The sequence below is a fragment of the Ambystoma mexicanum genome, chromosome 5p (genome assembly GCF_040938575.1).
Source record: "Ambystoma mexicanum isolate Mex_15411 chromosome 5p, UKY_AmexF1_1, whole genome shotgun sequence".
In the NCBI taxonomy this organism is placed as follows: Eukaryota; Metazoa; Chordata; class Amphibia; order Caudata; family Ambystomatidae; genus Ambystoma; species Ambystoma mexicanum.
The window spans coordinates 998,023,627-998,036,030 of record NC_090930.1 but is presented as its reverse complement, the minus strand read 5'-3'; the positions used below and the strand labels follow the sequence as shown (position 1 = coordinate 998,036,030).

The window sequence follows — 12,404 nt, the reverse complement described above, 5'->3', positions numbered from 1 at the left end:
AAAGCCTCACATACTTGTTGTAGCTGTCCAGACTGGTATATATGTCCTGAAATGAAGAGCAATTGTTTTCTAAGAGTTAGTGTGACCAATTAAAACTGCAGAGCCCAACTTCCATTATTCACTCAAAAGGGTTTCTCACTGAATCACAATAAGACATGCTTAAAATTAAAAAGTCTGGACATACGTGCGTTCCCTTAATGCTGTTTGCTTTTAGGCAAATTGGAAGCATTGGGTTCTATGAAGAGATACTGCATTGCGTGACCGGGCCCCTCGTACCTGCCCCCACATCCCCACAGCACCACCCCTTCAAGGATGAGAGGGTTCCCCCAGTACATTTTATCAATTTCCAGCACTATCCACAACCCCTGTGTTAACAACACGTAACACTGTTGCATCTTGGTGTTTCCCCTTCCCAACCCCTCGCATATAGTCTGTCCTAAGGGCTGCCTTGTGAATACAGCATAAACAAATTGAGTGAACAGAGTAAAGCTGGCCTGCCCAGCCTACAGTGAAAGCAACAAGGTGCATAGAAAGCCCAAACGTGCAGGCAACAAATCTCCCCAACAACACAGGAAAAGGTGGATGTTTATAAATGAAAAAGGATATAGAATGGACTGTTACCTTGTCCCAGAGCTACAAAACTTCACCACCTACCTGACATAGGAGAAATATACAGCAATGTATGTGGTGGGCATTATCATAACGGCACATTAACTTAGGTATTAGCTAGCAGAGATAGTTTCTCAGAGGTGTGGCCATGAATGTATGCAAGTGTGAGAGCACATGATCGCAATAATGTGTGCACATGACAGAGTTACATGCACAAATGAATACAAATCGACATGCATAAATCCCTGAAATGACCACAGCGACTTAATTTGCCACAAGCAAAATACTCCATATCAAACCTCAAACACGGCAAGTGAGAAAAATATGCGTCCCCATTCCCTAAATAAGGTCTGATCTATGGATGTAAATATGGGCTCAACTCTCAATTTTATCCCTTAAGTGTACAATCATAGTAAGTAATCTGATCACATCTTCCCTCATCTGCCAAAATTGTGAGACCCTTGAAGTGATTGCATTTGCAGCTTACCCTTTTGAAAAGAAAATTACAAAAAGGTAGACTAGCATGGACTGCCATTTTGCGATTTTCCAATCACAAATTACACATGTAAACCGCTAAGCAAAAATGCAATACATGTAAATAACAGTAGAAAAATGTGCAATACAGACTTCAAATTTAAAAAAGCAATATCAAACCATCAATGCACTAATTCACAAGCATATTAAACCACTAAATGCTGACACTGAGAAACACTGGCTCCTTTGAGGCAATGCAGTTTGATATAGTGTAGGGAACAGTCCCCTTTTGTCAAGGATGTTTATTGCACGCAAATGATAATTCTTTTGTCAGGTCTGATTATATGATATGATTACCGTCTGAACACCAGATAAATCCATCTTCAATCCAGTCACAGTCTGGTACAGGATCTGCAGAGAAAGATACAATTGTCAGAAGCATAGCATTTCAAATTAAAACAAGCATTGGTAAAGCCAATCTGCTTTAGCTGCCACATGTCTAGTACATCCCCAAATGCCCCAATAATGTCAACACATGCCTGGCACAGCCACCAAGTGGCAAGCTAACAGGTATTTTAGGATATTGCCAGCACATGTCTTGTCTAGGCTCAACAGCACCTAACACACAAAAAGATTATGTTGATTCTTCTTAAACCTTCATTAGATGTTATGTGATTAGGTTACATTATAAAAAAGCAACAATTATCATGAAGATTAAAAAAAAAGAACCACAGGATAAAAAGGTTAAAAATGCGCACAATAACGTTCTCATTACAATTCATACGATTACCAGTCTTTGCAAACATTTCGCCATTTTAAGTTTTTCAGTTTGCTCTCGAAGAGCAGATCATCCATACAATTATGAAGCACATTTAAAATTCTCTGAGTGAATATGACAATATACTATATTAAAACGTGCAATAGTGCTAGCATAAAGTACATTATAGTGCTGAAGAACAAACAAATGAAATTAAATAAGGAATATGATGAACACAATGCGCTTGCTAATCGGAATTCAAGCAAATGTGCTACGTGATTTAATACGCGTACTTTCTTACTAGAGGGAAGCAAGGCTTACTTTATACAAGATACAGTTTCTATTTCAAAGCGGGAAGTAGTTAATTGAAGCGAAATTCAAATTCAAGTTCGAAGTTCTAAGCATTACAATGAAAACAGCATGCTATACCATTTTGTGTAAGACCAAGAATGTTGCGGTATAGGCACCTCCATGGATTTTCCATTGCTTGTTGGTCAATCCCTTGAGATGGTCACAGGGTGGGCGTTACAGTTGGATCTCTGAAACAATATTTGTCTCCTCAACCAGGCCCTGTAACCAGGCCCTGTGTATGTACTCTGCCACAGCCCAGACTGTGTACCTAGACACTGTCAAAAATGATTCAAAAATACATATACAGTAATGAGTAGAATCCTTGATGAAGGAAACTCACTTGTTAAATCTGCTTTAAATCTTTTTTTAAACATGGACATAGTTTATCTCAGTTAAGCCAGAGGATCACGCACAATTTATCACCCGCTGATATGCCAAATTGATTTAAATATCTGCATGTTAATGCCACAGAGTGTTTTGTACCAGCCCCAAAGCAAGAGAAAGTCGCTGCAATGCAGAGAACGAAGAGTAAAATTAAGTGGGATTGGTGAGCTTGAAAGTAAAGAAGGGCAAAAAGAGGGGGAAAGCTGGGGGGGGACGGTGGGGGGAGTGAAGTTCAGAAGGAAATGTCTGCAAGTGTATGGACAGCAAGAGGGAGGGTAGTGCAGTTTGCGGGGAGGCAGAGAAATAACCACTGAAACTGTCTGCTTGACCTTACGCCACCTATATTTTTTTAAACATGTTTTTATTGTTTTACACGTAATTAACATCAACACCCTTACTCTCCCCAACTTCCCCCGCTCCCTGAAGCCACCCCCCCTCGGAAGGGTTCGGGTCCTCGTTGGTTTTCTCTTGGGGAACCTTTATGTGCTGTAAATGTCCGATATTTTGACGTTGTGTGGGCACCATTGTTCCATATAGTCTGATTTCAAGTACTCCAGCACTGCTCCCCATTCCTTCATGAAAGAGTTGTTTTGGCCCTGAAGATATTTAACGCCATATGCCCTTACAGTACACATATGTGTAGAAAATGTCTATTTGCTACATGTAAACTACTAAATGTAAGAAAATGGTGTAAAAAATCCACAGAAAATAAATATTTTGTCAGTGCTTTACTAAAATTTGGAACAACTGCGCTGGGAAGAGTGGGACGTTGGATCGGTTGAAAGCCAGAGATGGAAATGTTCGAGGGGGAAAAGACCGAAGATTATTTTTCAGAAATAACCTTCAGTCTTTTCTCCCCTGAACATTTCCAACTTAGCCCCCACCCGACCCCCACTCCCCTACTTACCTTGCTGCCTACTCGCTGTGTCTCTACAATGCCTGTTCCCTTTCACTTCCGTGATCGGGAAGCGGCGCCGCAGGGTCCTTTCCTTTTTTTTTTTGGACCGGCTGCGGGGGACACACCACGACCCCCACTCACAATATAGTGAGCAAGGGTGCAGGGGACACCGCCGCAGCCCCTGCCACTGAATGGGTGGTTTGGTCGAGCTTTTCAGCCGTTCAGTATTTTCGTACAGCCGAAATTCGGCCAAATCTCCCATTCAGTCTTTTGATCTTAGTCTTTTTAGCCGATTACGGACGGTTGAAAGTAAGGACTCACAGCTCAGGGAGAGATTCAACTTTCTCTTTCTCCCTTCGTAAGCCAGAAGCAGAGCTCCCATTTTAACCCTAGTGATTGTGAAGATAGATTTCTAGAATCTGTCCTACTGGACAGATTTTAGGAGGTCAGCCTAGTTATAGCAAACAGCCGAACTCAGAGGTTAGCCAAAACCCAATCAAAATAGCAAATGAGAGTAGTCAAGGCTATTCTCAGGAGAGTGTGAGTGGGATCAGGGGTCCACAATGAGTCCACTCAGAAGCACACAATAATTCATTTTAGACAGGAATGTATGAAAAACACAAATATTTGATTCCAAAATGGCCACCGACACTAGATAGACATGCTGGCAGTCGCTCCAGAACCTGCTCAAGAGTGAACAGCAGATACACCACTCCTGGAGAGCTGTTCAGCAGAGCTGGCAGGAGCAAGAGAAAGAGGTGTCCCCTGGAGTCTTCAATGAAATCAATAAAATCAGAGGCTCAGGGTCTCCCGCAAGCGCAGAAGTTAAGCAGAGGGCAAGCCGCAGCGAGCGGTGGTCCCCAAGAAGAATAAGCGTTCCGGCCTGATTGTGCAGGGCCTGGCGTCAGCGAGGCAGTATTATTCTGGGGAGGCCTGGAGGTCCCTGTCAACACAGGACAACAACTTCAGAAGGCATACAGAGGGGAGACTGCAGAGAGGAGTGGTCCCAATGAAGAGAAAATGGGCCAACCCGATAGTGCGGGGACTGGCGCCCTGTGTGGTGCCACTACCCAGGGGCCTGAAAGCGCTCACCAATACTGATCTGCAGGCTTGGAAGAACGAGCAGGTGAACAAGCAGAGCGGAGCGGATCCTGCAAGGAGGAATACGGACTGGGCAAGTGGAGTTGCAGTCTGTGCCTGATGGACACACTTTTCTTGTGTCCAAGTGGTGCCCCATGGTATCGTAGGCCCATCCTGGAGGCAGCTGCATGGGGCCCAAAACACATCCCGTCACCCGAGCAGAGGAGGAAAAAGAAGTAGTGGAAGGAGGAGGGCCCTCCCGTCCTATAACAAAGGTGAGGAGGAGGGCCCCCCCGTCCTATAACAAAGGTGAGGAGGATACAACCCAGGGTGAGATGGGGGTCCAGGGAGAGCGCACACACGCCCCCGGACACCAAGTGACAGCGACACAAGACTCTGGCAGGCTACACTCTGCATCTGAACCTAGTATAGGGAAGCGGCCAGTGGCAGCCAAATAGACACCGGGTGAGAGCCCAAACCAGGAGTGACTCACAATTGGTGACAGTGACATGCTTTTGTCACTCACTAGGCCAGAGGACTCACTAAGGGCTTGTAGGAAGATACTCGGGAGACCAATAGTGCAGCTTTTGTCACTCACTAGGCCAGAGGACTCACTAAGGGCTTGTAGGAAGAAACTTCCCAGACCCATAGTGCAGCATTGGGGACAAGGGGCCCAGTTCCACTTTGGAGGGACACAGTGGGAAACATTGGAGAAGTAGGGGGGCGAGACAACCACCAGAAAATAACCCACCACTGGGGCCGATCATTGGGGGGCCACCCCCGAGGGACACCAAGGCGAATGTCCAAGCCCATATTGAGGGCACGTGTACCTCGATCCCAATTGATCAAACAGAGCCCACAGACTGGGCCATCTATAATGAGGCAGGACCTCTGTAATGACTTCATGACACTCCAAACCACACTTATGAAGGCCTTTCAAGACCAGTTTCAAATGATGCCCTCTGATTTAAACACAGCTCTGGTGGAAATGAGGCAGGAGGTGGGCCAGCTGGGGGAGAGGATGGATCTCCTAGAGAGGGGCCTTCAGGAGGTGGATAGAGACACCACTGCAAACTCGGAGGCCAGAGAACGTCTCAGTGTGGCCACCCAGAAATTAGAAATACAAATGGAAGACATGGAAAATAGATTAAGGAGGGTCAATATACGAATTAAAGACATGCCAGAAACTGTGGGGGGGGGGGCAGAGATGTGAATGGAGTAGCCCAGAACATATTTGCAGGTCTGTTAAAAGGGGCAGAGCCGGAAGGAATAGAACTTGATTGGATCCATAGAACAGGCAGACCGGCTTAAAGCCCTAATGCAAGAGCGAGCAACGTCCTGGCAGCATTCACAAGATATGGACAAAAGGAAGAGATACTATGTGCTGCCAGGACAAAAGAGCCAGTGATGTATAGCAGCTAGGATCTGGCCACTAGTACCCTTCTCAAGAGACAGCAGATGGGACCGGTGGTCAGCGACCTGGCCCGGTGTGGAATTCTATACGATGGACCTTCACTTTTGGCCTGCTGTTTGAATGGGAAGCGGACCGGCAGGGAGAGGGCCCTTCCCTAAATGAGAACCATCCAAGGCCCAGGCCATGTGAGTGGTCGATGCATGGGGAGAGGTGCAGGAGGAGGGCCACACTGCGAGGTCCACAAGCGAAACCAGGAGGAGAGACTAAGGGCGGTGGGCCGATACATGGATAAGGAGTCTGACCATCGGAGTTGGAACATATACAAATGCAAGGGGGTGGTGGAAGATGAGGATTGAGCTTGGGCGGAGGGAGTACCGGAGGACGGTCCATCTTGGCATCAGTAAGGGCAGGGTGGTCCGGGGGGGAAGAAACCTCGATAGGGCGAGGGAGGGGAGGGCAGACGGCATCCTGAAGTTGGGGAAGCGGATGGGGGACGGGGTTGTAATAGAGGAAGTGGAGGGACGGTCAGTTCACAGGGTTTGGGGTTTGAGACACAGGGGAGAGGTTGCAGGGAAGGGGAAAGGGATGGAGGCATCAAGAATCAAAAAGGTAGAGGAGGGAGGGGGGAATGGGATAAGGCAATGCATGAGAATAGTTCCCATTCAAGTGGTCGACACATAATGTGAGGGGGTTGAATACCCCTATTAAGAGGAAAGAATTGGAGCAATTTGTTCAATCCTCCAGGTCGGACGTCTTGGCGATTCAGGAGACTCACCTCCTGAAAAAGGACCAGACGAGACTTAGATTGCAGAGGTTCTCCCAAATGTTTCATTCCTCGGGACCTAATAAGACAGCGGGAGTCGCCCTGGCCATCCGGAATAGAGTGGATTTTAATGTGAAAGAAACTAAGATGAACAAAGGAGGTAGATATATTTCAATAATGGGGGACCTTATGGAAATGACATATACAATGGCCTCGGTTTACATGCCTAACTCGGGGCAGGAGGCGTTCCTGAGGGAACTCCTAATCATACTGGAATTGCGAAGGGACATATAATACTAATGGGAGACCTCAAACTGGCTTGGGATAGGGCTTGAAATAGGTCCTCCGGCGGTAGATTGTATGGAGGCAGTGCGTCTGTCACTCTACAAGAGAGGTTCGAGACTTTGGGACTATGTGATGTCTGGAGAGGGGTAATGGGGGACAAAGAGGGATATACATTCCTGTCTAGTGTTCACGGGACACAATCCCATATCGACTATATCTGGGTCTCTGCCCGACTGATGGGGGCAGTGGAGGGGGTTGAGGTAGGGCCACTGGGAATAGCGGACCATGAGGTAGTGTCATGTCAACGAAGATGCATCTAGCGGGGCACAGGACGGGGCTCTGGAGGTGAAGGTTCCGGGGGGAGCTGCTGCAAGATCCAATTGTCAGGGAGGAACTGGAGGGAAAGATGAATGCCTTCTTTGAGCTCAAAAGGAGCTCGGACACGGGAGAGAGCATCCGTTGGGATGCATTTAAGGCAACAGTAAGGGGGAAATGTATAGCTGCAGAGGCACAAAGGGAGAGGCAGCTGAGGACCCTGGAGGCCCAACTGGAGTGAAGGTCGAGGAAGCTGGGAGGCAGATGGAGGAGACTATCGAGGAATTCAATGAGGGCGTTTAGACTAGTTGTTGGACAACTGGGTGTACTTATGGCACGATTGTTAAGGGGGGCCGCAAGCAGTAGTACTATTGGGGTAGTAACGGACGACCTGGGGGTCTGCCACACCGCAACAGAAAAAATCCAAGATTGCTTTGCCGACTATTATAAGGACCTATATTCATCCCAAGACCCCCCGACCTAACAACAAATACACTTCCTGGAGGGAATTCACTTGCCCGGGGAGGTGGGGCGGGGGTGCTGAGCAGGAGACATTAGACAAGGACATTACAATGGAAGAGGTTCGGAGGATCATAATAGAACTCCCTCCAAATAAAAGACTGGGCCCCGACAGATTCACAGCATCCTTTTATAAAACCTGTGCTGGGGTATTAGTTCCCCACCTAACAAATGTATTTGGGCCCAAAATATCTTCAACTATCCCTGCGTAAATACCACCCCTCTCAAGCCCTTTGCTCCTCTACTTCTAACTCCCTCAGGGTCAGTCGTTTTTCAAAGAAACGAGCTGGGGATAGATCTCGATCTTCAGCTGGGGCATCCTTGTGGAACAGCCTCCCTGCCACCTTGAAACTTGAGGAAAACCATCTACAGTTCTGGAAGCACCTCAAGACCTTCCTCTTCGCTTCTGCCTTTGCTCCTCTTCTTCCCTGCTGACTTGCTTTCTCTCTCAGCACTGTGCACCTGGCCACCCTCTGTCATTTGGGCCCGGGTCCCCTCTCACCCTACCACCCCCCCTGCACTGCCTCCGAGCCTCCCCTTGCACTGGGGCCTGTAGCTGTACACATACAGTCCCCCACCCACAATGTTTGTGCACTTATCAGATACACCCTATCTGACTTACCCAGCACTTTGTCACTTTCCGGCTGCACTACTACTGTGTATCACCTTTATTTATTCCTATTTGACGTATTACTATTTATTTTGCTCTCTCCTATGCTCAGCACCTTCTAATGTCCCCCCTTTCCATGCACTTTCCCCCCTTTTTCCCTTCCCCATGCACTTGGACATTCTCAATGTCACTGGGCCTAGTAAGATCGTTGTTTTAGTTTTCCCTGTTTCCCCTCCCTTTGCCTGGTCGCAACACCGGTGTACGAGCACGATATGAATAAAATATCATATCATATATATATTTAACCATTTCGGGAAGGGGGGAGGGGCAGGTTTGATCTCCCCATCCATGGGAGAAGCTAAAAATAAATGTTATTCGCAAGCCCAACAAGGATCCTACTAAATGCACATCCTATAAGCCAATAGCCATGATAAACGTTGATGCTAAGGTGTACACTAAAATTTTAGCCAACAGACTAGAGGGGCTGTCATCCACCCAAACCTGTCAGGGTTCGTACTTGGGAGACAGACATTTGACAATATTAGTCGCTTGCCGTATTTGGTAGAGAAGGCACAGAAGACAGCAATGGCCTCGGTCCTCCTCTCCCTGGATCCTGAGAAGGCGTTTTACCGAGTGGAGTATTCATTTTTGTTTAAGGTGATGGGAAAGATGGGTCTGGGTGAGAACGTTTTGGGAATGATCCAGGTCAATTATAATTCTCCGGTGGTGCGGCTGATGGTTAATGGTTAATGGGTCCCTGTCCTGACTTATTAGCCTGTGTAGAGGGACTAAGCAGGGGTGTCCTCTCTCTCCCCCCTGTTCTATGCAATCAACCTGGAGCCTTTACTGCAGTCGATAAGGGAGGACGGGGAGCTGTGTGGTATATCCTTTGGGGGAGAACAGCACAAAGTCACTGCGTTTGCAGATGACATGCTTTTGTCACTCACTAGGCCAGAGGACTCACTAAGGGCTTGTAGGAAGATACTCGGGAGATTTGGAGAGGCACCGGGTCTACAGATCAACCTCACCAAGTCAGAATTGCGCAACCTAATGGAGGGGGGAAGTGAAGTGACCGCACTAAAGGCGTCTTCACCTTTTATATGGCATCTGGGTGGTATTAAGTACATGGGGTGTCAATCACACCTTCGTTTTCGAGTTGATATGCAGCCAATTAACCACCCATGTTGAAGGCAATACAGAAGGACTTCGAGAAGAGGAGGAACCACAAGCTTTCCTAGGTGGGCAGAATGGTAGCAGTCAAAATGGTAACCCTCCCTCGGATACTGTATTTATTTCGGGCGATCCCATTGGCCTTCCATCCAGTTTCTTTTGGGAATTGGGGAAGATGACCGGGAACTTCGCCTGGGTAGGGAAAAGGAAGAGTCAGTTGATTCCAATTGATGTCACTGAGCATAGAGGGTTGGATGGCACTCCCCAAATTTCAGTTGAACTACTCCCCAAATTTCAGTTGAACTATGAGGCAGCTCAGCTCCAGAGTATACCAGAGTGGCTCTCACCCCCCCAAGGGGAAGCAATGGGTGGCAATGGACTGGGCGGTACCAAGACAATCTGAGGGAAGTCCTGTGGTTACCCCACCAATACAGACCTCAGCACATGTGAAATAACGAGGCAGATGGCTGATACTTGGGATTACGACCTTTCCGTCGCGTTTTAACCCCATTTTTAATCATTTGTAATTCACCCCAGGAAAGGTGGAGGGGTCATTTGGACAGTGGCAGTAAGGAGGGTGCCAAATCATATGGGACATGTATCAGGGCTTAGACATCAGATCCTTTATAGAATCCAAGCAAGATTTTGAGGTGGAGGAAAAAGAAAGGCTTTGATACTTTCAATTGCGGCATTGGCTCAAGAACACCAAGATTAAATCGGCGGCCACCCGCCAATTTATCCCATTTGAAAAATTATTCCCCACCCACGATGGTTCTAGGGGTCTGGTGTCGAACCTATATAAAATCTTGGATAATGCCATTCCTCAAGCTACGTGGCCCTATATGGCTCGGTGGGAAAGGATCATTGGGAAGGAAATTAGCAGGGATGAATGGGAGAGACTATAGAAGATGATTCCAAAGGTGGCCAAAGCTGCTCAACTACAAGAAGCCTGGTATAAGATATTTTATGGTTGGCATTTTACACCGGCTCGACTGCATAAGATTTATTCTGAGGTGGTCACGCAGGATTGTTGGAGAGGCTGTGGGGGGACGGGCACCGGGTCCCATATCTGGTGGAGATGCCCAAAAATTGAACCATTTTGGAAAGAGTTACAGGAGGCACAGGCCAAGGTCTTCGGGGAGGGGGCGAAGTGCTCTCCGGTGTTGGTCCTATGGGGGCTGGAGGAAGGGGGATTCGGTGGTCAAACAAAAGCGCAAGTGATCCTTACATTGGGGGGGTTGTTACTTATTGCCTAGAGGTGGAAAGGATCCGTAGTTCCTACTTTGCAGGACTGGATACGCAAGGTGTGGGACTTTGTGGCATTGGAATTGGCTACTTATGCAATGAACAAAAACACGCCCGAATTAGCTTAGGACTGAGGGGAGATCATGGCATTCTTAAAAGAGGACTACAGAGCCCAATGTTGTCCCCAACGATTGAGACTTTTGGAACTGTCTTAAAAGAAACCTTACGATGTGATCCCATATCGTTTGAGCAGCGATGGGAAGCCCGGGGGGGAGGTAAGGAGGGAAGGGGAGAGAATTTTGTTGTCAAAAATCAATAAAAAGATGAAAAAAAAAATACAAATAGTTACTCTAGTCCTTAAACACAAACAAATTAAACTAGCAGGTGATATTATCGTACAATACTCAATAATAAACATATACATTCTCCAATGGTTCTTAAATTGCATTCAAATGACAAACACAAGAGAAGTATATTAACGCAGTAAAGATGGAACAAAGTCACAAGTGAGTTTCCCTAACTTCAGCAGGCCATTGTAAATTGTATTCTTATCTTGCAAATGATATTACCACAGTTTGATGACTGAAAGGCAGTGGAATGGAATGTTAAGATACAAAGGGACTGGTTCCCAATGTTATCCTATGGAGGACAGGGGAGACAAATGCTTTGCATTTACTTACCCACCCTGGCACTGATTTTACCAAATTACTTGATGGGTCGACTGGGGGTGGGTCACTGGAGTTTGGATTTCCCACTGTTGGTTCCAGTAAGAGGTGCCCAGGAAATGTGGGTGCAAGGATTCTTCCGGTCAGGTCATGATGCAACCCTTCGCTAGGAAGAAATGCAAGATCACCATTGCAGTCCTCTTGAGGACACTTCACAGGATGGTGCAGAGAGGTTCCAACCCCAGCCACAGCTCATAGACGACAGCAGGTGTGCTTCCAGTTGCGGATGAAGAAGCTTCTCTCTGACAGGCTCCTGTGTGGCTGGGATGCAGACATTCACAGGAGCAGCGATTTGTACCACAAGATGGCAATCACCAAAGTTCCTGGTGCAACCGTGGAATGGCAACGCTTCTGACCAGGCAGCCAACGTGAGAGCTGGTCAGTCCACTGGGTGGTCCAGGGACACCTCCTTAGGCTCAGGGTGGCTGGATCTTTGAGAAGGCATTGTGGCTAGTTAGTTTCACTAATCCATGTGCTAAAGCACCAGCGAGGGTCTTCATAGATCATGTAGTCCAACAGGGCTTCACTGGGCCAGACGCAGGAAGGGATGTCAGGCTTCTTCAGATCTTCAGTTGGCTGTTCATCTATGAGGGATTCTTGACTCCACAGTGATCTGAAGAAATGGCAGCAGGAGTCCTCTTCTTATCTAAATTCCAGCCTGGAAGTACACCCAAGCCGACCAATGGTAAGGATCTGCACCATACAAACAGCCAGTAGTTGTCCAATCAGGGAAAGCTATTGGTTTCACTCATGCCCCACACCTAGACTCTCTGGCACCACATTTGTGGAGTGGGACCAGAAAGTC

General features: G+C 47.3%; 1 protein-coding gene across 1 annotated transcript in view; it reads right to left on the bottom strand.

Moving 5' to 3' along the window:
- Positions 1 to 12,404, bottom strand: part of RIOK1 (RIO kinase 1) — an 862,653-nt gene that overhangs the window by 96,977 nt on the left and 753,272 nt on the right. Inside the window, exon 15 of the mRNA XM_069613474.1 lies at positions 1,441 to 1,494. Coding sequence (XP_069469575.1) covers positions 1,441 to 1,494 — 54 coding nt within the window. The remainder of the gene's footprint in view (positions 1 to 1,440; positions 1,495 to 12,404) is intronic.